Source organism: Crotalus tigris, unplaced genomic scaffold (assembly GCF_016545835.1).
Source record: "Crotalus tigris isolate CLP2741 ecotype Arizona unplaced genomic scaffold, ASM1654583v1 scf7180000024379.1109085, whole genome shotgun sequence".
NCBI lineage: Eukaryota > Metazoa > Chordata > Lepidosauria > Squamata > Viperidae > Crotalus > Crotalus tigris.
The window spans coordinates 760,187-782,623 of NW_024100549.1; the positions used below are offsets into that span (position 1 = coordinate 760,187).

General features: G+C 42.9%; 1 protein-coding gene across 1 annotated transcript; it reads left to right on the plus strand.

The window, feature by feature from the left end:
- The first annotated feature begins 62 nt into the window (after positions 1-62).
- Positions 63-21,688, plus strand: AMH (anti-Mullerian hormone). Its single transcript, XM_039328492.1, has 5 exons — positions 63-4,115; positions 7,097-7,275; positions 10,041-10,164; positions 13,938-14,118; positions 18,648-21,688. Exons 1-5 carry the CDS (start codon positions 3,527-3,529, stop codon positions 19,591-19,593), a joined length of 2,019 nt encoding a protein of 672 aa, XP_039184426.1. The 5' UTR covers positions 63-3,526; the 3' UTR covers positions 19,594-21,688.
- The last annotated feature ends 749 nt before the right edge of the window (positions 21,689-22,437 follow it).

Consider the following 22,437-nt stretch of genomic DNA (forward strand, 5'->3'; position numbering starts at 1 on the left):
CTGCAAACGGTGCTGCACCAGTTGAGTAGTCCTCGACTTACGACCGGTTGAGTAGTCCTCGACTTACGACCGGTTGGGGGTCACGGCATTAAAAAGGTTGAGAACCACTGATCCAAAACATTCATCCCTAGAGCAGTGTTTCTCAATGTTGTCAACTTTACATGGTATGGACTTCAAGTCCCATAATTTCCCCTGCTAGTGTGGAGAATTGTGGAAGTTGAAGTCCACTCACCTTAAAAAGTTGCTAAGCTTGAGAAACGCTGCTCTGGACTATTTTAAATAAAATAATCTGTTTTGCATTAGAGTTTGCTTCCTTAAGATAATTCTGTGTGGGAAACAAATAACCACCAAGATCCTGGTTCCTTCTCTTGCTATCTGGTCTTGCCGTTAGCCTTAGATGTGTGTCCAGAGCTAATCAAATGCAGAAGGCAGCTTCAAGCTTCACTGAAGCTGGTTGCCAGAAATCTTAGAAGAGCACAGCTGGATTTTTGGTTTGTCATTTGCTTTGGATACTGCTGTAATCAGCAAGGATTCCTGGCAATTAACACCACAATCGCATAAACATTAAACCCACAAAACTAACTCCTGGCGGCACTAATCCAAATAGTCTGCAGAGTACTTTGGTTTGACCAGTTTCCACAAATTAGGAGTGAGAGTAGCTCAAGATTGAGGTTCTCTAAAACAGGGTCCAGATGCTGACTTCCCTCTTCGTGTAGGTTATTTTTTTTATACCTTCCATAACAATCCCTATCATAGAATTTGGTTTTGTTTTTTTTTCATGGCTGCCCCTATGGGTTGACATTTTCATTGAGCTGTTTGCCACAATAATCTCTTTTTTATGTTAGCCAAAACAATTCTGAAAATGAAGTAAAAGTAATTTTTCAAGTTTTCAAGTTTGTTCAGGAATTAATAGTTGGGGACATTCCATGGATGGATGGATGGACGGACAGATGGAAGGGAAGGGAAGGAAGGAAGGAAGGAAGGAAGGAAACGTTGCTTTTATATATAGAAATAATTTGTGGCTGCAGAAAAAGCACAGTGGGGTTCAAATACTGAGATACAGTTGTCCTAATTTAGCAACCACCTTGTTCAGGGGCTTGTTACAAGGATTATGGGAAAAAATAACCTTGCAACCAATGCTCACATTTATGCCATTTGCAGGCCTGTAAAGCAAAGAAAAACTGAATTAAGATTGTAAACCGAATTGTGGTTCACTTAGCAGCCATTTCCTTTAACGTCCAAGTTGCCTATTCCAATTGTTGCTAAATGATGATTTTGCTTCTACCTTGATATCTGCAAACAGTCATTACTGATTGCACCCATTTATAGCCGGATTTCCCAAAGTGGTCAATATTAACCCCAATGGAATTATCCTTGGGCCAATAAGTGGGGGGGTCAAATGGGGGTCAGTAAATATTGGAGGATCAATATGTGGTGGCTAAATGATGGAAAGCTGATTGGGGTCAATTCATCTTTTGAGGTCCCTGTAGACCTCCACTCCAGTCCTTGAAAGTGAGGGGGCTAGCAGTGAGACTGACCCAGGGCTGGATGATCAGCCACCAGTGAGAGCAGCCTTGCCTCTGTTATTATTTGTAATGCTTTAAAAGTATTTATTAACATTTTTATATGATAAATGTTTGGAGGTCAAAGAACAATCAGAAACTTCATGAAGATTCTGGTGAGTAGAGGGTACAGAGACCTTTGACTTACAGCCACATGACCTCTAACCCAAATTGTACATACTAAACACGGTTAAAATTGGATGAAGTCAAACTTCCTGCCATTTTGAAAAATCAAGAGTGCACTCGGGAACATTGCATGGTAAAGCCCTAAGAATGCAACATTAGCTGAGCAATACCTAAACTATAGGTATTGCTATACGGCAGGTGTAGTACATAAACTTGCAGAGACTGCAAGACTAGGATGATCTGGCTTTGACTGTGAAATAAATTTCTACTACCGTGTGCATGTGTATACACCCAAATACTGTGCAATCGATCAAAAGCCACAATTTGTAAATTAGTGCTGGTTTGGACCAAAAAGTGTGTTGGCTAGTTCACTTTCTTTCAGAGTAATGTTTCAGCAACTTTTAAGATGTGGACTTCAATTCCCAGAAATTCCCAGGCTGGCTGGGGAATTATAGGAGTTGAAGTCCACATGTCGCTGAGGTTGAGAAATACTATTCCCAGGGTAAGGATTTCATTAATGCCGTATCTCTATCCATGAGAGATTCCCAATAGCAAGGCATGATTAAGGCTGCCTTCCTACAGTTTGCAAACTCAGGGTTAACCACCACAGTTTATCAAATGGGATCCATTTTCTAGATTTGACCCCAGCACAGCCTGGATTCCCCCAGTGTGCTAGGTTAAAATGTGGTTGGCTAATGTGTATGTGATGCAAAAGCCATCTTCTCCACGTTCATTTAAAATAAGGTGCAGGACCTGGCCTATGTCCACTGAACCCATAGCTAATCTTTGAATGGCCAAATGCTGCACTTAATATTTTGGGGTTGGGAGGTCTACAAAATCAACCGTGACATTTAGTTAGAAGGGGTGGAGATCTTTGTAACAGTGATGTGGCTATTTGAGGGCACATATCTATTTCCCAACTTAAAATGTCTTCTCAGCCAAATGCATTTATTTTATTACCACCACCATCTTAATGCATAAAAAAGGGACCAAATTTTTTATCCTGTTCCTCCAGTAAAGACTATAGATTGCCCATTGTCTTGAGATCCTCAGAGGCCAAATTTAAAAAAAAAAAAAAAAAAGTTTAGCCTCTGGATAAAAAGAGTTGCTAACTTGATCTGCAGCTCTGAAGGAAAAGGCCATTAGCACATCTAGTAACAGTGAGTTCCATCAGCTTAGCTTCCCGTAAAGTATTGGAGGCTACCACTAAAGGACAAACAAAATGTCTCCCAACCATTTTTTTCCCAGATTGTTTTAGTAGCTTTTACGTTCTTTAACTCCTTAAGAATTTTTTTTTCCCCCGTTCAATTGTGTCTGATTCTCAGACCTCTTAACCTACTTCAAGGTATTAATTTAGACGATAAATATTTAAAGGAACGAATACTTTTTGCTGATAAAAACAGCCTTTATACAAGATATTAAGGGGTAAAAACACGATAAGCCAACTCGGATACAATGTAAAGACTGAAAGGTTCAAATTGTGTGTGAATGTGGGTTTTGCTTTGCTTTGATCTCTTGGGGGCAAAATATGATAAAAAGTGTTTACATCAAGGTTGAGTTTGCTTGGATGCCTTGCATTTGCTAAAGCATCCAGACTTAAAAGATATCAAAAACCTGCAAATAGAATAGGGCGGCTCCTTTGAGCCAGCTTGTTACAAGAATTCTTCCAGGACGGTGTGATCATTCAAGGTCACATGGGTTAAAGAAGAAAAATTCAGGCCATCTCTTTGTGTCTGTGTGTGCGTGTGTGCCTGTGTGTGTTATCCGATGCCTTCACTCCCTTCTGAATTTACTCTGGGGAATCCTGGAGAAGGCTTTAGTTCTTCAGGGAAGCAACCATGCAGCTTGGCCTTGCCAGCATCCTCCTGGGTCTCTGGCTGACAGCTGAGTCCCTCTCTTCACCTGCAAAGGGAAACCTCCACCTAGAAGGAAACCCTCTGAGACAATGGGAGAGTCCCAATTTAGGAGAACTGAAATCCTCAGAAGAAGAAGAAGAAGAACACATCCAGGTTACATTGGATTTCAAGGAAGCCCCTTCAAAAGTTGTGTTGGTTTCCCCAGAGTCAGAAGACAGCCCATCCCACCTGCCCTTGGCTGAGAAGGAGGCAAGACCCTTGAGTTTATGGCCCCAACCCAGTTCTCAGTCATGGCTATACGAGAGCTCAGAGGAATCGGTGTGTCACGTGAAGCTAGATGGGGGCAGCTTTTGGGGTCCTAACCATCTGGAGGTGGGGGGCCTCCTCAGCCGTTACGACAGCGGGTTCCTGAAGGCACTGAGCAGATCTGCCTGGAGCAAAGAGGACCTGGAGACTTTCGGGATATGTCCCTCAAGTCCACCCCAAAACCTTCTTGGGTCACTCCAGCGTGTGGCTGATTCTCTGGGCAGGCCTGCCGGACACCGTTTCTTCATGCTGCATTTGGAAGAAGGTAAGTGCCGACAGGGAGGGGTGGAAAGACACAGCTTACGTTATTGCTGCTATTCCCTCTGTTCTCGTTTCTAGGAAGCTTTATTTAGACTTTCTATAACATCAATAAAGTTTTAGAAGTTTGCCTTGAACAGTGATGAATAGTATAAAATGATAAAATAGTATAAAGCGATAGTAAGAGCATAAAAATAGCATAAAATGATAAAGTGCTTATGTAAAGCATCTGGTGCTTTTTTAAAATTCTTCTTCCTCTCCCTTTCCCTTTCCTTCTCCCAGTGTACATTCCTTGGCTTCAGCAATTCTACGGAATACCAGATTTAAATCTAAAGTACACTAAATCGAAGCCGATCGTTTTGTAACAGCAACAGTGAGATAAATATGCAAGCAGACAATACCTGTATCGATGGGTGTCAAAGGAAAAGGGGAAAATACTTTTTAAGAAAAGAGAAAATAATCTTGAAAAGGAGGAAAAAATGCTCAATCTCTTAAGTAGGACTAACATAGCTTGAAGGTGTAAAATGCAGATTTCTTGTGGGTGTGGAGTCTTTTTCATCAGACCAAATATGCTGATTGCTCAGAAGTCCAAATCAGATCCTTCTTAGGATTGCTCCTGTCCTACATATCTCTTTTTTTGGGGTGGGGGGGAAATTTTTCAGAAAGGATCAGCTGCCCTTCTGGAAAGTAAATAGAGATCAGCTGCAGAGATTACAAAGAATAAATATCCATTTCTACCTATTGCAAATAATTGGGGGGGGAATAGATCTTCCCAATCACTCTGATGATAATGAAAGCTTCAGCTGCAACTTTAAATTATTGCCTCCAACAAAAGAAAATGACCCCTCAAATTACATCTGCTAAGCTAAAGCATTAAGCCAGGGGTCTTTAAACTTGGCCCTTTTATGACTTGTGGACTTCAGATCCCAGAATTTCTCAGCCAGGCATGCTGGCTGAGGAATTCTGGTAGTTGAAGTCCACAAATCATAAAAGGGCCAAGTTTGAAGACCCCTGCATTAAGCAAATCAAGCCTTTTTTTAAATTTTGCAATACTTAATATTTATAAATCTGGATGACACAAGATGCAGGCTCCTGCTCATGAGCAAATGTAAAAGGAAACATTGTAGGATGGAGCAGACAGGTGCTCTGCTTTTCCAAAAGGTGGACATAACAAAAGAGGTGGACTAGATGGCCACCGGGCCCTCCTTCCTGAAATTTTATGTCTTTCAACCTATTTGGCATATTCCACATCTTGGTCCTAGCCATAGACTTAACAAATCCAATTGCTACATCAGTACAATATGAGGTAACCCCCCCCAACTGCACCAAATCACAGAAAGTCCTGAACTTACAACAGTTTGTTTGTTTGTTCAAAGTTACAATGGCACTGAAAAAAGTGACTTATGACTGTTTTTCACATTTACAACCACAGCTGCACTCCCATGGTCACATGATCAAAATTTAGATGCCTGGCAACTGACTCATATTTATGACAGTTGCAGTATCCTGGGGTTATGTTGATGCCCTTTTGTGACCTTCTGACAAGCAAAGTCAATGGGGAAGCCAGATTCACTTAACAACCCTGTTACTAACTTAACATCTGTTGTGATTCACTTAACAACTGTGGCAAGAAAGGTCATAAAATGGGACATAACTCCATTTTGCTAAACGAGACATTAATAAATGTCTCTTAACAAAATGGAGCTTTGCCCCCATTTTATGACCTTTCTTCCCGCAACTGAGCCCAACATTTCTGTTGCTAAGTGAGATATTAACAAATGTCTCACTTAGCAACAGAAATGTTGGGCTCAGTTGTGGTCGTAAGTCGAGGACTACCTTTATGGCATCTTTGAGGACTTGTTCATACAATCTACTAAGTCAGTGACTGGATTCCTCCAATGCACTGAATCACAATCTATCCTGTTCCACCTCAGGCCCACCAAATAGAATGTGTGAATTCACCAGTGTCTGGCTAAAGCTCCTCTCCATCTAACTCTTGTTAACAGAACATACCATTTTTCCTTGAGATGTAAACATGGGTCAATGGTATTGAGGCCAGGGGCATCTGCAGGATACAGTCAAAAAAGCCAACATGGTAGTCACAGTATAATCCAGGGGTAGGCAACCTTGGCTCTTTTATGACTCGTGGACTTCAACTCCCAGAATTCCTGAGCCAGCATGGCTCAGCTTGGAAACCTCTCCCTGTCCCCTCAGCATGGTTGGCTCAGGAATTCTGGGAGTTGAAGTCCACGAGTCATAAAAGAGCCAAGGTTGCCTACCCCTGGTATAGTCTGACTGAAATTCTGGCCACACCCTGTGGGTGTTCCTGATTCAACTGTTTTCCATTTTCTAAAATTCAGCCAGTTGACTCACAACCATTCAGTTAGCAACCATTAGAAGTTACCCCGGTGCTGAAAAAAGTGATTTATAACCATTCCTCACCCTTATGACTGTTGCTGCATCCTCATGGTCATGTGATCAAAATTTGTGTGCTTGGCAACTGGCATTTGCTTACAATGTTTGCAATGTCCAGGGGTCACATCATCAGCATTTGCGACCTTCCCCAACTGGCTTCCAATAAGCAAAGTTGGTGGGGGGAGAGGGGGAGGGAAGCTGGATTTGTTTAACGAGCGCATAATTTGCTTAATGACCATGGTAATTCACTTAATGGCTACAGCAAAAAAAGATGGTAAAATCAACCATGCTTCATTTAACAACCCCCTTGCTGACAATGGACATTCTGGTCTCAGTTGTGGTCAAACGTTGAGGAGTATCTGTACCATAAAAGGATGAAAATTAATTTAAACGTGAGTCAAGGAAGAACTCAGATGACGGATCAAAACTCCGATGACTAGGAGAGCGAGAGAAGAGAGCTGGACAATATGAGACAGGGTAGCACTTCAGATGGCTTATTTTTAAGAGAAATGGGAGGTCCTTGCTTTGTATCCCATTTTTTTATTATTTTATTTTCTTCTTCTCTTTTGGCAGTGAAATGGGAAGTCAAGACCAAACTCAGGTTTAAGCTGACCTTTCAAAAGGATGTGGAAGAGCCTCTCAGCTCCTTGCAGCTGGTCCTCCTAGTCTTTTATCAAGGAGAAAAGGAACTGGTGCATCCCAGGGTCGCAAAGAGATTCCTAGTGGGAGGGGAAGGATTACATCAAAAGCAGGTTTGTGGGACAATTCCCCCTCCCCCCCATGTTATTCCTAATAGCTCTTATTTATTTATTTATTTATTTATTAATAAAATTTATATGCCGCCCAATCCCTCAGGGCGGCGTACAAAATTAAAACAATAAATATACAATAAAAATGAGGACATTCACACAGCATGTCCCAATCGTATCCCGCCCCCCCCCCCGGGACATCAACCCCAGGCCTGCCGGAACAGGAGAGTTTTAATGGCTTTCTTGAAGGCTGGCAAGGTGGGAGTAGTTTGAATCTCGGGGGGAAGTTGATTCCACCACGTCGGAGCCACCACAGAAAAGGCCCTTCCCCGAGGGCCCGCCAGCCGACATTGTCTGGCTGACGGGACCTGAAGGAGGCCCAATCTGTGGGACCTCACCGGTCTCTGGAAACTATGCAGCAGTATGCGGTCTTGTTCCTCCGAGGAGATCAACGTATCTATTCGTCCCACAATTTCAACTACATTTGTTTACTTATATTTATCTATTTGTATATTTATATCCCACCTGTATTATTTTTACAAATAACTCAAGGCGAATATATCCAACACGCCTATTTTCTCCATTACAACCCTGTGAGGTGGATTGGGCTGAGAGAAAGGGGCTGGCCCAAAGTCACTCAGTTGGCTTTCATATCTAAGGCGGGACTAGAACTCACAGTCTTTTGGTGATTGGCCCAAAGTCACCCTGCCAGCTTTCATGCTTAAGGCAGGACTAGAATTCATAGTCTTTTGGTGATTGGCCCAAAGTCACCCTGGCTAAGGCAGGACTAGGATTCCCGGTCTCCTGGTGATTGGCCCAAAGTCACTCTGCCTAAGGCAGGACTAGAATTCCCGGTCTCCTGGTGATTGGCCCAAAGTCACTCTGCCTAAGGCAGGACTAGGATTCCCGGTCTCCTGGTGATTGGCCCAAAGTCACTCTGCCTAAGGCAGGACTAGGATTCCCGGTCTCCTGGTGATTGGCCCAAAGTCACTCTGCCTAAGGCAGGACTAGAATTCCCGGTCTCCTGGTGATTGGCCCAAAGTCACTCTGCCTAAGGCAGGACTAGAATTCCCGGTCTCCTGGTGATTGGCCCAAAGTCACTCTGCCTAAGGCAGGACTAGGATTCCCGGTCTCCTGGTGATTGGCCCAAAGTCACTCTGCCTAAGGCAGGACTAGGATTCCCGGTCTCCTGGTGATTGGCCCAAAGTCACTCTGCCTAAAGCAGGACTAGGATTCCCGGTCTCCTGGTGATTGGCCCAAAGTCACTCTGCCTAAGGCAGGACTAGAATTCCCGGTCTCCTGGTGATTGGCCCAAAGTCACTCTGCCTAAGGCAGGACTAGAATTCCCGGTCTCCTGGTGATTGGCCCAAAGTCACCCTGCCAAGTTTCACGCCCAAGGCAGGACTAGAATTCATAGTCTTTTGGTGATTGGCCCAAAGTCACCCTGCCAGTTTCTATGCTTAAGGCAGGACTAGAACTACAATCTCCTGGTTTGTAGGCTGGTGCCTTAATCACTATAGTATATACCAACTGGCCCTCAGTTCTATTTATTTATTTATCTATCTCTACAGTACTTATATCCCAGCTTTCTTATTTTTATAAACAACTCATAATATGAACATACTTAATATGCTCTCTCTGAGCCCAGCCTACCTTGCAGGCTTGTTGTGGGAAAAACAGGGGGCAGGAATATTAAGTATGTTTGCCAAGTATGTTTGAGTTGACCAAGTATTTTTCTAAAAAGCAATGATGATGGTGATGATGTCCTACAATGGATGATTCAAGGAGCTCTTTTGCTTCTTTAGTTCACATTAAGGCAAGTTAAGATAGACACTCTACAGAATTCCCAAAAATGCTACATCAAAGAACCCAAGATAGTGTCGACAATTGTGAAAAGCCCCACACCTTTTAAAAATACCATTTACACTTGATTTGACACCCCCCTCGCTTCATAAAATGCCCTCCCACCATGTAATTTTCTCTCTGTTGAAACCAAGGATGTGAAATTTAAAGAAATGAGATTCAGTCTGAACATTAGGGAATGTTTGGAGGTGGGAGTTCCTTGTGGTTGGAGCAGACAATCATTAAGAGACATGGACATGGAATAGAGAGGGAATAGTGAAATGTATTGAGTTGAGTTGTTTATATATGTCTTTACTTTTGAATGTTTGACCACCCAACCACCACAGTGGGTCCTGAGTACTTTTTCTTAAGAATTTAAAAAAATAAAATGTGTTAAAAAAAAAGAGACATGGACTCCACTGGGATTTTTAAATGAAAACTGGACTGCCAGCTGTTTAGTACAAATTAGTACATTTCTAGAGTTGGTATAGTGTTGGACTAGATCAGTGTTTCTCAACCTTGACAATTTTAAGGCATGTGGACTTCATCTCCCAGAATTCCACAGCCAGCAATGCTGGCTGTGGAATTCTGGGAGTTGAAGTCCACATGCCTTAAAATTGTCAAGGTTGAGAAACACTGGACTAGATGAAGTTTCTCAATACCAACAACTCAAAGATGTATGAACTTCAATTCCCAGAATTCCCCAGCCGGCAGGGGGAATTCTGAGATTTGAAGTCCACACATCTTAAAATTGCTGTGCAGGAGCTTTTAGCAGGCTGCAAGGATTAAATAATTCTTGACCTGAGAATGAAGCATCAAGAGAGCTTCTGCATTTCACGAATGCAAATAAATGTTTTGAAGAGGGACTTCAATCAAATATATGAATGTTGGTGTATGTTTATTTTTTTTAAATTTTCCCATCCCAGGTTGTTTGCCTTTCCAGAGGAACCCGCTACCTTGTCCTCCAGGGCTCTGTGATGTCCGGCAGACATTCTCCGGGTGAATTAAGATATGAACTTTCTTTGGAAATCAGGCACCAAAACAATACAGGTAGGTGAGAGTTCCCGGAAGGGGGGGGGGTGTCTCCTGTTCCTCCATTTGAAAAACACAAATTTAAAGTAAATCTTAAAGTAAATGTTGATTTTAATAACCACTTTGTTAGATTTGCCATTTCAAGAGTTTGGAATAAATATAAAACAAGGGTTTTTTTTTTATGAGGAGGCCTCTTTGGGTATCTCCCCAGGAAGGTTTTTTTAAGAAAAGAAATGCTACTGAAGCCAGACTGGTGGACTTATGGTCAAATCATAAACTTTAATTTTAGTGATCCTATCCTCAAGTCTAAGGAGAAGTTAGAATCAAAAGGACATGTCTGTATATTTTACATATTTTACAATTGAAAGAAAGATTTAAATCAGACAAAAAGAGTTATGGGTTTGACTTTGTCAAAACTAGTCAAGGAGAGAAGCAACCTAGAACTAAGGAGAAACTTCCTGACAGTTAGAACAATTAACCAGTGGAACAACCTGCCTCCAGAAGTGGTGAATGCTCCAACCCTGGAAGTTTTTAAGAAGAGACTGGACAGCCATTTGTCCGAAATGGTATAAGGTTTCCTGCCTGAGCAGGGGGTTGGACTAGATGACCTCCAAGGTCCCTTCCAACTTTTGTTTAATTATTATTATAAAATTGAATTGAAAATCCTACTGTATGGTAGTGATGAACATATTATTGCTAAGGTCTATAAATTGTTATTGAATTTGAATTTGGAAAATGAATATGTAAAATGTTGCATGATCCAGTGGGCAAGGAACTTTAGATATAGTGTAATTCTTGAACAACGGGGGTATATCTGGACGAAAGGTTTAAAATTTACACTAAATTATAATTTAAAATAAAATTTCTATAAGATGATGTATTGCTGGTATTTAGCACCAGACAAACTGTGAAGAATGTATGAAGGTATTTCAAATGAATGTTGGAAATGCAAATGTAAAGAAGGGACTTTTTATCGTTTGTGGTGGACATGTGACAAAGCAAGTAAATATTGGAATAGGATTCACATCCTAATACAGAAGATACTCAAAGTGAATATAAAGATAAAACCAGAAACTTTTCTTTTGGGATTAATGTAAAAAGACTTGGAAATTTTTTTTGGAACTTTAATGTTATATATGTTGTTGGCAGCAAGACTACCTTATGGAAGGACACTTCCATAAGATTGGACAGCCATTTGTCTGAAGTGGTACAGGGTTTCCTGCCTGAGCAGGGGGTTGGACTAGATGACCTCCAAGGTACCTTCCAACTTTTGATGATGATGATGATTCCCGCAATGGACAAATGGCTGCAAAAGTTGATGGAGTTAGTAGAGATGGCTAAACTAACTACTTCGTTTAAAGAAAAAAAAACACAATGACTTTTGTTTCTATTTCAAAACCACTTCTGGACTTTGTACTTGAGATGGAAAAAAAATGAAACTTTGATTTTGGGTTTCACCAATTAGATAGGTTTGTTCCTATAGAATTGGCTAGTTTATACTACTATGTAGAAGTAAAAAGTTGAGGTTTGATGTTATTATCTTATTCTACTGCACCAAAGAGAGTTGGAAGTCAATGCCTTTTCTTTCTTTTCCCCCTCTTTTCTACACTTTTCCCTTCCCTTTTCCCTCCCCTGTTTTTCCTATTATCTTCTTCTGTATTTTTGTATTTTATATTATAAACTAAGAAAAAAGAAAAACACAAATTCTAAACAACTGATCAAAACGCAATGATTTTCTCTGGTATAAAATGGAGCCCTTTGCAAGTTTCACAAGCAAGAACGTTGTGGACCTCCAAAAGTGCTAAACTACAACTCCCAGCAACCTTTCCCCTATGTGACCAATAGTGAAGAACGCTGGGAATTGTAGTTTAATAACATTTCTCATACGTGTTTCCTTGTGTCTATATACTGGTGGTCCTCGAGTTGCAAATATTTGTTTAGTGACCACTCAAAGTTATAGCATCACTGAAAAAAGTGACTTATGACCAGTCCCTAAACTTAATGACCATCACTGCTACCCCACAGTCACATGATCATTTGTTGACATGATATGGAAATTTAAGTTTTCAGTCTAGTGCAGGGGTTGGCAACCTTGGCTCTTTTATGACTGGTGGACTTCAACTCCCAGAATTCCTGAGCCAACCATGATGAGGGGAAAGGGAGAGGTTTCCAAGCTGAGCCATGCTGGCTCAGGAATTCTGGGAGTTGAAGTCCACGAGTCATAAAAAAGCCAAGGTTGCCTACCCCTGGTCTAGTGTGTAACTCTGGATTTCCCCAGTATAAATTAAAACCTCACCAATTATGACATGTCTGCAATTTTAAAACAGATTTATTTATATATTAAATTACCAATTTTGCCAATACTTACATTTTCTGGAAAGATTTTGGAGCATAATAAGGTAATGCTATACTGCTGATTTTAGCTACTCTCGTCCATTATCAAGCGAGCTACTGCATTCAAAGTACAGAGTACAGGTAGCATCAACTTACAACCATTTGTTTAATGACTGTTCAAAGTAACAATGGCACTGAAAAAAGTGACATGACTGTTTTTCACACTTATGACTGTTGCAGCATTTCCCCCAAGGTCACGTGATCAACATTTGGATGCTTATGAACTGTTGTGAATTGAGGACCACCTGAGTTAAATATTCAGTGCTTCCCCTATTCTCAACAAACAGCAAATTGGATTTTATTTTTAAACATTCCTGATTAGCATAATGTTTTAATGTTTAATCAGTTTAAACAATTTAATAATCTGTTTGTATTATGTAACCATCTTTGTTTAGATATATTGCTTCAACTATTTCTTATCTTGAATTAAAGGTCTAACATCAGAAAAAAAAAACATTTGGATGTTTGGCAACTGACTCGTATTTAGGACGGTTGCAGCGTCCCGGGGTCACGTGATCCCCCTTTACAACCTTCTGATAAGCAAAGTCAATGGGGAAGCTAGATTCACTTAGCAACTGTGTTACTAACTTAACAACTGCAGCGATTTACTTAACAAATGTAGCAACTGGAGGTTGTAAAATGGGGCAAAACTCACTTAACAAATGTCTCGTTTAACAACATCACTTTGGGCTCGGTTATGCTCATAAGTTGAGGACTACCTGTGGCCTTCAAGGGCAGCCCCATCTAAAATACATTGCAGTAATCCAGGTCACCAGAGTGTGTTAATGTTAGAAGGTCTCGCAGTTGACACAGTTCATTGTTGTCTTCATGTTTTCTGTGCAGATTCCTCCTTTTTCTTTTCCTGGAGAAAAGTCTGTTGTCCTGTTAATCTCTACTTTTTTTGGTAACCCCTTTTCCCCCAAACTAATGTCTCACCAGTTTCCTGGAAAAGGTTTTGTGTTTTCTTCTGATTTCTTGTTCAACTTGTCATGAAAGATTTGAGAGCTGCTATAGCAGAGATCCCCACCTTTTGGGCACCAGGGACCGGTTCCATGGAGAGACATTTTTCCGCAGACCGAAGGGGGCGTGGTTTTGTGTGCTGCCTGAATCTTGTGGATGGGGCTTTGCTTTGCTTGTGCGGCCCGATTGCTGGCATGCTGTGGCCTGGTACTGGTCCACGGACCGGGGGTTCGGGACCCCTGTACTAAGGCCTTGAGCACATGGAAGATGATAACTCTGAAGTACAACATCAAGGTTACATTTATGGTCTTTTAATTCATTTCCATTTTTTCTCGAGCCTCAGAAATTTACGACAATAGAGGGAGAATCTCATTGCTGGTCCAATAAGTCATTTTCTTGTTCCTTTTTTTTTTTTTTTTGGTATCCTTGCCTCCCAGATGCCGCTGTCTCCTCTGATGAAGCCCAAGATCTTCTGTTTGGCTTTGATGCCAAGTGCTTCACCCGCAGGACCCCGGCTGTCTTGCTGTTGGTGAAGCAGAACTTCGGCGTTGGTTCCCATCCACCCTCTTTCCTCTCTGCGGATGGCAAGTTGGATGTTTTACCATACCTGAAACCCAGGTGGGTAGCATCCTCTAAACTCTGCACCCCATTCTCCGCCTGTACATGGTAAAATCCCAGGCCTGTAGGAGAGAACAATTGCACCCACTCTCCCAATATTTGCCTCTCTCAGTGGGGTGCGGTTTTCCTTGATTGTGTGGGCTTTTTCCTTGTAATTTATTTATAACCCGCCTTTACAGGTAGTTCTCAACTTATGACTGGTCACTTAGAGACAGCTCGAAGTTACAATGGACCATCCTCCCCCCCAAAAAAAAGTACTTATGACCCAGCTTCAAAGTTCTGAAGGAAGAAAAAGTCAAAAAATCAAATCGGTCATGTGATGAACCGCTTTACGACTGTAATAGGCAGACTCCAGTGCGCTCACAAATTAAGGGCTAATGCCTGTATTGTTTTTATGAATAATTCAAGGCAGAGAACATATCTGATATTCCTTCTTCCTATGATTTTCCCCCAAACAGCCCTTTGAGATGAATTAGACTGAGAAAGAGTGATTGGCCCAAAATCACCCAGCTGGCTAAGGCAGGACTAGAACTCGCAGTCACCTGATTCCTAGCCTGGTACCTTACACAAGTCAAATTGGCTGTACAGCCTGCATATTTTCTACCACTGGCTTTTACACCTGATTTTGTCCGAAAAACAACTACACGATAAATAGAGAAAAAAAAATTCTGCTGAATGAGATGGAATCTCCATTCAATCCAGCATCCACATTTCCAATAGTGGTCAGAGAAGTTACTTCTTATCTGCTTACATTTTAAAATGGCCAGGTTCTATCGTATAGATTAGGAATCTCCAAACTTGGCAACTTTAAAACTTGTGGACTTCATCTCTCAGAATTCCTCACTCTTAAAGTTGCCAAGTTTGGAGACCCTTGGTATAGATTAGGGGTAGGCAATCTTGGCTCTTTTATGACTCGTGGACTTCAACTCCCAGAATTCCTGAGCCAGCCATGCTGAGGGGAAAGGGTTTCCAAGCTGAGCCATGCTGGCTCAGGAATTCTGGGAGTTGAAGTCCACGAATCATAAAAGAGCCAAGGTTGCCTACCCCTGGTATAGATAGTCCTTAACCACAATTGACACCAAAATTTCCATTGCTAAGCCAGGCAGTTGTTAAGTCAGTTGTGCCTGGTGTTATGATCTTTTTTTTTTTTTTTTGCCACAGGTGTTAAGCAGCTCATTGCAATTGTTAAGCGAACCACACGGTGGTTCAGCAAATCTGGTTCCCCCCCTCCTTAGTCTTGCTTGTCAGAAGCCGGGTGAGAAGGTTGCAAATGGTGATTACAGGATTACAGGATGCTGCAATCATTGTAAATTCATCCTGGTTTCCAAGCACCCAAATTCTGATTACGTGATCGTGGGGGATGCTATGATAGCCATAAGCGCGAGGAATGGTCATACGTCTGGACTGTTGTAACTTTAACAGTTGCTAAGCGAATGGTTATAACTCGAAGACTATCTGTGAGATAGAAATGAAGCCTCTTGCCCCTAAGAGAGGGCTGTCCAGCCTATTGCAAAGTTCAAGCAAGACCTCCTATGCACTTTTGCAAAGGCTTTTTGACTTTCCTGAAATAAATTGGACTTCTGAGAAAGATCTCAGATTCCTGTGGGCCTCTTTAATTGCTTCCAATCTAGCCTGCCCAGAAGCCTGATAAGGACTTTGGGAAACCCTTGAAGGGAACATTGTGTCGCTTCCAAGGGCAGCAGCAACGTAAATAAAAGCAGATATGCTCAGTTTCATCACCCTTTGTTTCCAAAATCTCCTCCGAAAACACTGAAATCGTGTTTGATTTTTTTTTTTTGCAAAGTTGAAAGAGCAGGATGTGCCAGTGGACTTGGTTGCTTAGGGTTCCTGCAAGAAGATGGCCGTTTTAAAATGTTCGCATAACTTTAATGTGAATGTAATTAACTCATTTAATTACTCTTTATTTAATGTTTGAGGTCTGCGGGCAAGAGGTTTGCAAACCAAAGCTGGGCTGGATGCTATCTTGCATTATTGTCTCGATGTTTTCTTCTGTGAAATCTGCTTTGTTTCCCTTTTCTTCCCATTGATATGCTTGAGAATCTCTTTCACATTTCTCTTTATGCTTCGGAATTAGTTATGATTAGATTTTTTTAATCCCTTTATTATTTTATACATAACTCAAGGCAGTGAATATATCTAATATTCCTTCCTCCTCCTATTTTCCTCACAACAACCATCCTGTGAGGTGGGTTGTACTGAGAGAGAGGAACTAGCCAGCTTTCATGCCTCAGGTGGGATTAGAACTCACCGTCCCTGTGTGATTACCCCAAAATTACCCAACCCACTTTCATGCCTCAGGTGGGACTAGAACTCACCGTCTCCTGGTAATTGCCCCAAAATTACCCAACCCACTTTCATGCCTCAGGTGGGACTAGAACTCACCGTCTCCTGGTGATTGCCCCAAAATTACCCAACCCACTTTCATGCCTCAGGTGGGACTAGAACTCACCATCTCCTGGTGATTGCCCTAAAATTACCCATCCAGCTTTCATGCCTCAGGTGGGACTACAATTCACCGTCTCCTGGTGATTGCCCCAAAATTACCCAACCCACTTTCATGCCTCAGGTGGGACTAGAACTCACCATCTCCTGGTGATTGCCCTAAAATTACCCATCCAGCTTTCATGCCTCAGGTGGGACTACAATTCACCGTCTTCTGGTGATTGCCCCAAAATTACCCAACCCACTTTCATGCCTCAGGTGGGACTAGAACTCACCGTCTCCTGGTGATTGCCCCAAAATTACCCAACCCACTTTCATGCCTCAGGTGGGACTAGAACTCATCGTCTCCTGGTGATTGCCCCAAAATTACCCAACCCACTTTCATGCCTCAGGTGGGACTAGAACTCATCGTCTCCTGGTGATTGCCCCAAAATTATCCAACCCACTTTCATGCCTCAGGTGGGACTAGAACTCACCGTCTCCTGGTGATTGACCCAAAATTACCCAACCCACTTTCATGCCTCAGGTGGGACTAGAATTCACCGTCTCCTGGTGATTGCCCTAAAATTACCCATCCAGCTTTCATACCTCAGGTGGGACTAGAACTCACCGTCTCCTGGTGATTGCCCTAAAATTACCCATCCAGCTTTCATACCTCAGGTGGGACTAGAACTCACCGTCTCCTGGTGATTGCCCTAAAATTACCCATCCAGCTTTCATACCTCAGGTGGGACTAGAACTCACTGTCTCCTGGTGATTGCCCCAAAATTACCCAACCCCCTTTCATGCCTCAGGTGGGACTAGAACTCACCGTCTCCTGGTGATTGCCCCAAAATTACCCATCCAGCTTTCATGCCTCAGGTGGGACTAGAACTCACCGTCTCCTGGTGATTGCCCTAAAATTACCCATCCAGCTTTCATACCTCAGGTGGGACTAGAACTCACCGTCTCCTGGTGATTGACCCAAAATTACCCAACCCACTTTCATGCCTCAGGTGGGACTAGAACTCACCGTCTCCTGGTGATTGCCCCAAAATTACCCAACCCACTTTCATGCCTCAGGTGGGACTAGAACTCATCGTCTCCTGGTGATTGCCCCAAAATTACCCAACCCATTTTCATGCCTCAGGTGGGACTAGAACTCATCGTCTCCTGGTGATTGCCCCAAAATTATCCAACCCACTTTCATGCCTCAGGTGGGACTAGAACTCACCATCTCCTGGTGATTGCCCTAAAATTACCCATCCAGCTTTCATGCCTCAGGTGGGACTAGAATTCACCGTCTCCTGGTGATTGCCCCAAAATTACCCATCCAGCTTTCATACTTCAGGTAAGACTAGAACTCACTGTCTCCTGGTTTCTAGCAATGCTTCAACCCCTAGACCAAACTAGCTCTACTGGAGATTACCAATGATGCCACTGCTAGTCCTGTTGCTGTATATAATCATTAGCACCTCTCTGCTACATTTCTCAAAGTGAAAAAGGTCCCCTGAGAGGGATCCCTTTGGGATGGTTTTGATTTAATTGAGGGGTTGGGTGCCAGTAACTCTACTAACCATCCAGGACATAAGAACCTTCAGAAACTCCTCTTATTTGTATGTGCAAGTCCACTGCATTTCTTCCATTCAGTTTAACAAGAACTGGTAGGAAATAAATGCAGGCACATTTTCCTACATGGCATTATTATAAACCAGTCTAATAGAATTGCTAAAAGTTCCGTGGTTGTCTGAGATTGGAACTTGGCTTTCCTCTTTCTAATCCAGGTCTCAGCTGCAGAGCTCAATGGGTTGCTCTCTTTCAGCCCAATCAATTTCAGTGATTTTATTGTGGGGATTGAAGGAAGGGAGACCACCCAGTGTAGCCCAAGAAAAGTCAGTCGTCAGTGATAAGTAAACAAACATGGTTTTATGGCTTAGCATGGAGCGTGAATCTAACTTATTCATGAGCAACTTTACTTTGGTATCCTTGAATGTCTGCATGAGGCATGAACGCAGAGATGAGTTGGGCATATGCAGAGCAAGGAGATAGCCAAATAATTTTTAAAAATCTTTCTCTCTCTGCACCAGCTTGCTGAGTTCCGGCATAGCCCACACACCTTCTGAGGCTGCCACCATCACTAACCAAACCAACGCCACTGCGTCAGTGCTCACAAACCCTGGATACTTTTTGGAGACCCTCTCCCAATTTGTCAACAAAGTCCTGAACCCGTCGGGTGAGCCTCCTGTTGCCCAGGGCCACCTCCAGCTGGATTTTGACACAATGGAGGCCCTTCCTCACGAACTGCTCAACTTGTCAGAGAAAGTGGCTTTTGAGCGGCTGGTGCAGTCTGAAAATCACCTCGTGGTCCTTTTTCCCGAGAACAGCCAAGCTTTCATGGAGCGCCAGCTCGGCCAATGGTACCTAGAGGGAAAGTTGCTTCGGCAACTGCTGGAGAAGCTGCATTCGGTGATCCAAGAGCTGAAAGCCATGCCTTCCTTCCAAGCCAATGCCGACCTTTTCCACAATCTGCTAGCTTTGTGCTATTTTCCTTCGAGGGGCTCGGGAAAGCTTCCCGCTAGCGATTCTGCAGAAACGGAGGAAACGCAGACCCGCAGAAAAATCCACAGCCTTCTGTTGCTCAAGGCCCTCCAGGTAATTCGCACTCGTTGGCGGGAGGCCAGGAAGGTGTCCTTACGTGCCAACCGTAGCACTCAAGTCCAGGATGACTACTGTCGGCTACGAGAGCTCAGGATAAACCTGGTCTCCAGCAGGTATATCGTTTTACCGGAGTCGTACAATGCCAACAATTGCGTGGGGCCCTGCCAGAGCCCGCTCTCCACCCGCATCCCGGACTATTATTCTCACACCATTTTCCTGCTGCGTATGCATGAACAGGGCATGCCACTGCAGCGAGCCCCTTGCTGTGTCCCTGTGAAATATTCCAAAAGTGTCATGGTTACCTTTACCAGTGATCGAGGGATGATAGTTAAGTCCTATCCAGATATGGTGGCTGAGTCCTGTGGGTGCAGGTAGAGAAGGGCAGGAGAGTCCTCCTGATGGAGGATGGGATGTTAAATAGCATCCTACTGTCATGGCCAGTATGGGGTACAATTTCGAACAACAGCACTACAGTACATTGCTGTTCTAGCAATGAAATTTCTGCAGCTGTGTACATAGCAAGCTTGCGACATTGTTCTTGCTTTTTATGATGATAGAGATAGTTGGAAACCCCCCCCCCCGTTTATTTGCAGACAATCCTAATTAGTAGAGTGTAGGGTGAGAATTATCGCTCCCCCATTCAGAGGATCTAGAGATGGATGTTTAAGGTCCAAAGGGGCAAATAATGTTTATTAACAGATGTGCCCCACTAGGAAGCGTGAATCTCTTGAGTTTTCAGGCCTTCTGGTGGGGGAGGAGCAGAAAATTCATTACAGGTGGTCCTCGGTTAATTGGGACTGGGAACTCAGCGCAGTCATAAAATGGAAGCTCCTACGGCTGCATCAACGAGATAGCAGTTCTGGCTGCAGTTTTCAGCCATCAGTGCTTGGTTGCTAAGTGTGACCTCACAGGATTGTGACTTGCTGCTGGTTTCCTGGTTGACTTTGCTTCTTTGAAGCAGGCAAGTAAGGTTGCAAATGGAGATTGGATGACTGCGGGGAGCTGCCCGTCCTAATCGCATGCGGGTTGCCAAGTGCCCCAAACATAAGGAAGCTGTGATGGCCACAACTTCAAGGACCAGCCTAAGTCCCTTCATTCAGCACCGTCATAACTTCAAATGGTCGCTGAATGACTGGCCACTAAGCGAGGACTGCCTGTACTCTTCCTTTAGGAAGTCAGCTATATAGAACAGTTTTCCAGTTAGGGAAACAGAGGAATGAGACAATGAGAGGAACAAAGGGCTAATGCTTGCTGTTAATCCCTCTGGTGATCACGAAGGTAAAATGTGATATGCTGGTACAGGTAGTCTTCAACTTACAACCACAGTTGAGCCCCAAATTGCTGTTGCTAAATAAGACAATTGTCAAGTGAGTTTTGCCCTATTTTATTGCCTTTCTTGCCACAGTTGTTGAGTGAATCACTGCAACTGTTATTTGAGTAAAGTGGCTTCCCTCTTGACTTGGCATGTCAGAAAGTTGCAAAAGATGCTTACATGCCAGTTGCCAAGCATCCAAATTTTGATCACGTGACCATGGGGATGCTGCAACGGTGTGAAAAATGGTCACAAGTCACTTGTTTTCAGTGCTGTTGTAACTTCAAATGGTCACTAAACAAATGGTTGTAAGTTGAGGACCACCTGTACTTCTAGAGTTGCATTTTCAGCAATAACTACCATTTGCCCGTATTACTCTGGAGTGGCGTAATGATATGATAGGGAGATTGAAACCTCATTCATTTTCTCACCCTCTCTATGCATTGGGACGCTTATCCAGATATGCTCTTATTATCCTAACATAATAATAATAATAATAATAATAATAATAATAATAATAATAATAATAATAATAATAATAATAATGTTGGAAAGGACCTTGGAGGTCATCTAGTCCAATCCCCAACAAATTTTCTAATGTATCTTATTCAACACAAGATGAGACCTCAGATCTTGGAAAAGTTTACTACCTAGACCTACATGGCTCCTCCTTTCATGCCTTTTAAAAGAAGCTTTGAAAGTTTATTTATTCCAAGCTACTTTTCGCCGATATTTATATTTAGCTGCTTGTAATTTCAGTTGCTATGTCTTAATTATGTTTGCAACACATTCCAGTATTTTTCCGTTGTATTCTCAGGCTGTTGTTACATTTCTCTGCTGTAACTGAAAATATTTTAGAGTGTCTTGCATTCTACTTGATGATATTAAGATGGGTGATATATTGTTCAGTAGGTTGAATAGGCTTTGAAAGGGTCACCACAACAAAGCTGCCTTAATAAGGCAGAAAATGATCAGGCTGCCCCGGAGGAAGGAGTTAAACGTGTCATCAGTCTCAAATCCCTTCGTGCTCTTAAGACAGTGATGGTGAACCTTTTAGAGACCGAGTGCTCAAACTGCAACCCAAAACCCACTTATTTATCACGGGTGCCAGGTGGGCATGGCCCACTGGGTGGACGTGGCTGTGGTGGTCATGGCAGATTAGGTGGGCATGGCCAAGGTGGGCATGATCACCTCAATGTTGCTCGTGGGGAGGGATGCCTATGGGGCCGGGCAGGGTTGAGGGAGATCCAGCGGGTCTCTGGCAGGTGGGGTGGTGGGCAGGAGGCTCGTCCTGTGGGGTGAGGCAAGGCAAGGCGAGGTAGGGGCCGGGGTGGCTGCTGCCTGACACCATCGGCCCCTGCACACAGAGGCCAGTGAGCACATGGGTGCTGGGATACATTCGGCCATGTGGGACCTCGGCAAGTTAGTGGGCAGCTAGTTGAAGAGGGACGGTTGCCATTTTCAGGGCATGGCACGCGTGCCCACAGAGAGGGCTCTGAGTGCCGCCTCTGGCACGCGTGCCATAGTTTCGCCACCACTGTCATAAGAGATCTAAGTGCAGCCCACCTTGAATTCCATTGACTCTTACCTACTGCCACTTTGCTTTGACTGTTAGTAGTTCAGATTCTTGTAGAGAGCATAAGCTTGCAATAAACCTCTATATTCAATTGAACTGCCTCGACTTCATGATTTTCCTGGGCTTGACAGAAATAAAGGTTAATAATTTGTCTTATTTCAAACTATATTTAACATTTCTTAGCGGATGAACTTTTGAGTTTGCTGCCCTATATATTTCTTTTATATATCTTTTGAAAAATGGCTTGTGATGTTCAACTTTTATTAAATGCATTTTACTAGCTAACATCATCATCTTTGCCATAACGTTACTCAAATGTACCAACTTTCAG

Excerpts from the sequence above, each read along its gene's own strand:
- AMH (XM_039328492.1), top strand. The coding sequence starts at position 3,527 with ATGCAGCTTGGCCTTGCCAGCATCCTCCTGGGTCTCTGGCTGACAGCT. Across the intron at positions 4,116-7,096 it reads CATGCTGCATTTGGAAGAAG|TGAAATGGGAAGTCAAGACC; the intron begins GTAAGTGCCGAC and ends CTCTTTTGGCAG. Across the intron at positions 14,119-18,647 it reads TTACCATACCTGAAACCCAG|CTTGCTGAGTTCCGGCATAG; the intron begins GTGGGTAGCATC and ends TCTCTGCACCAG.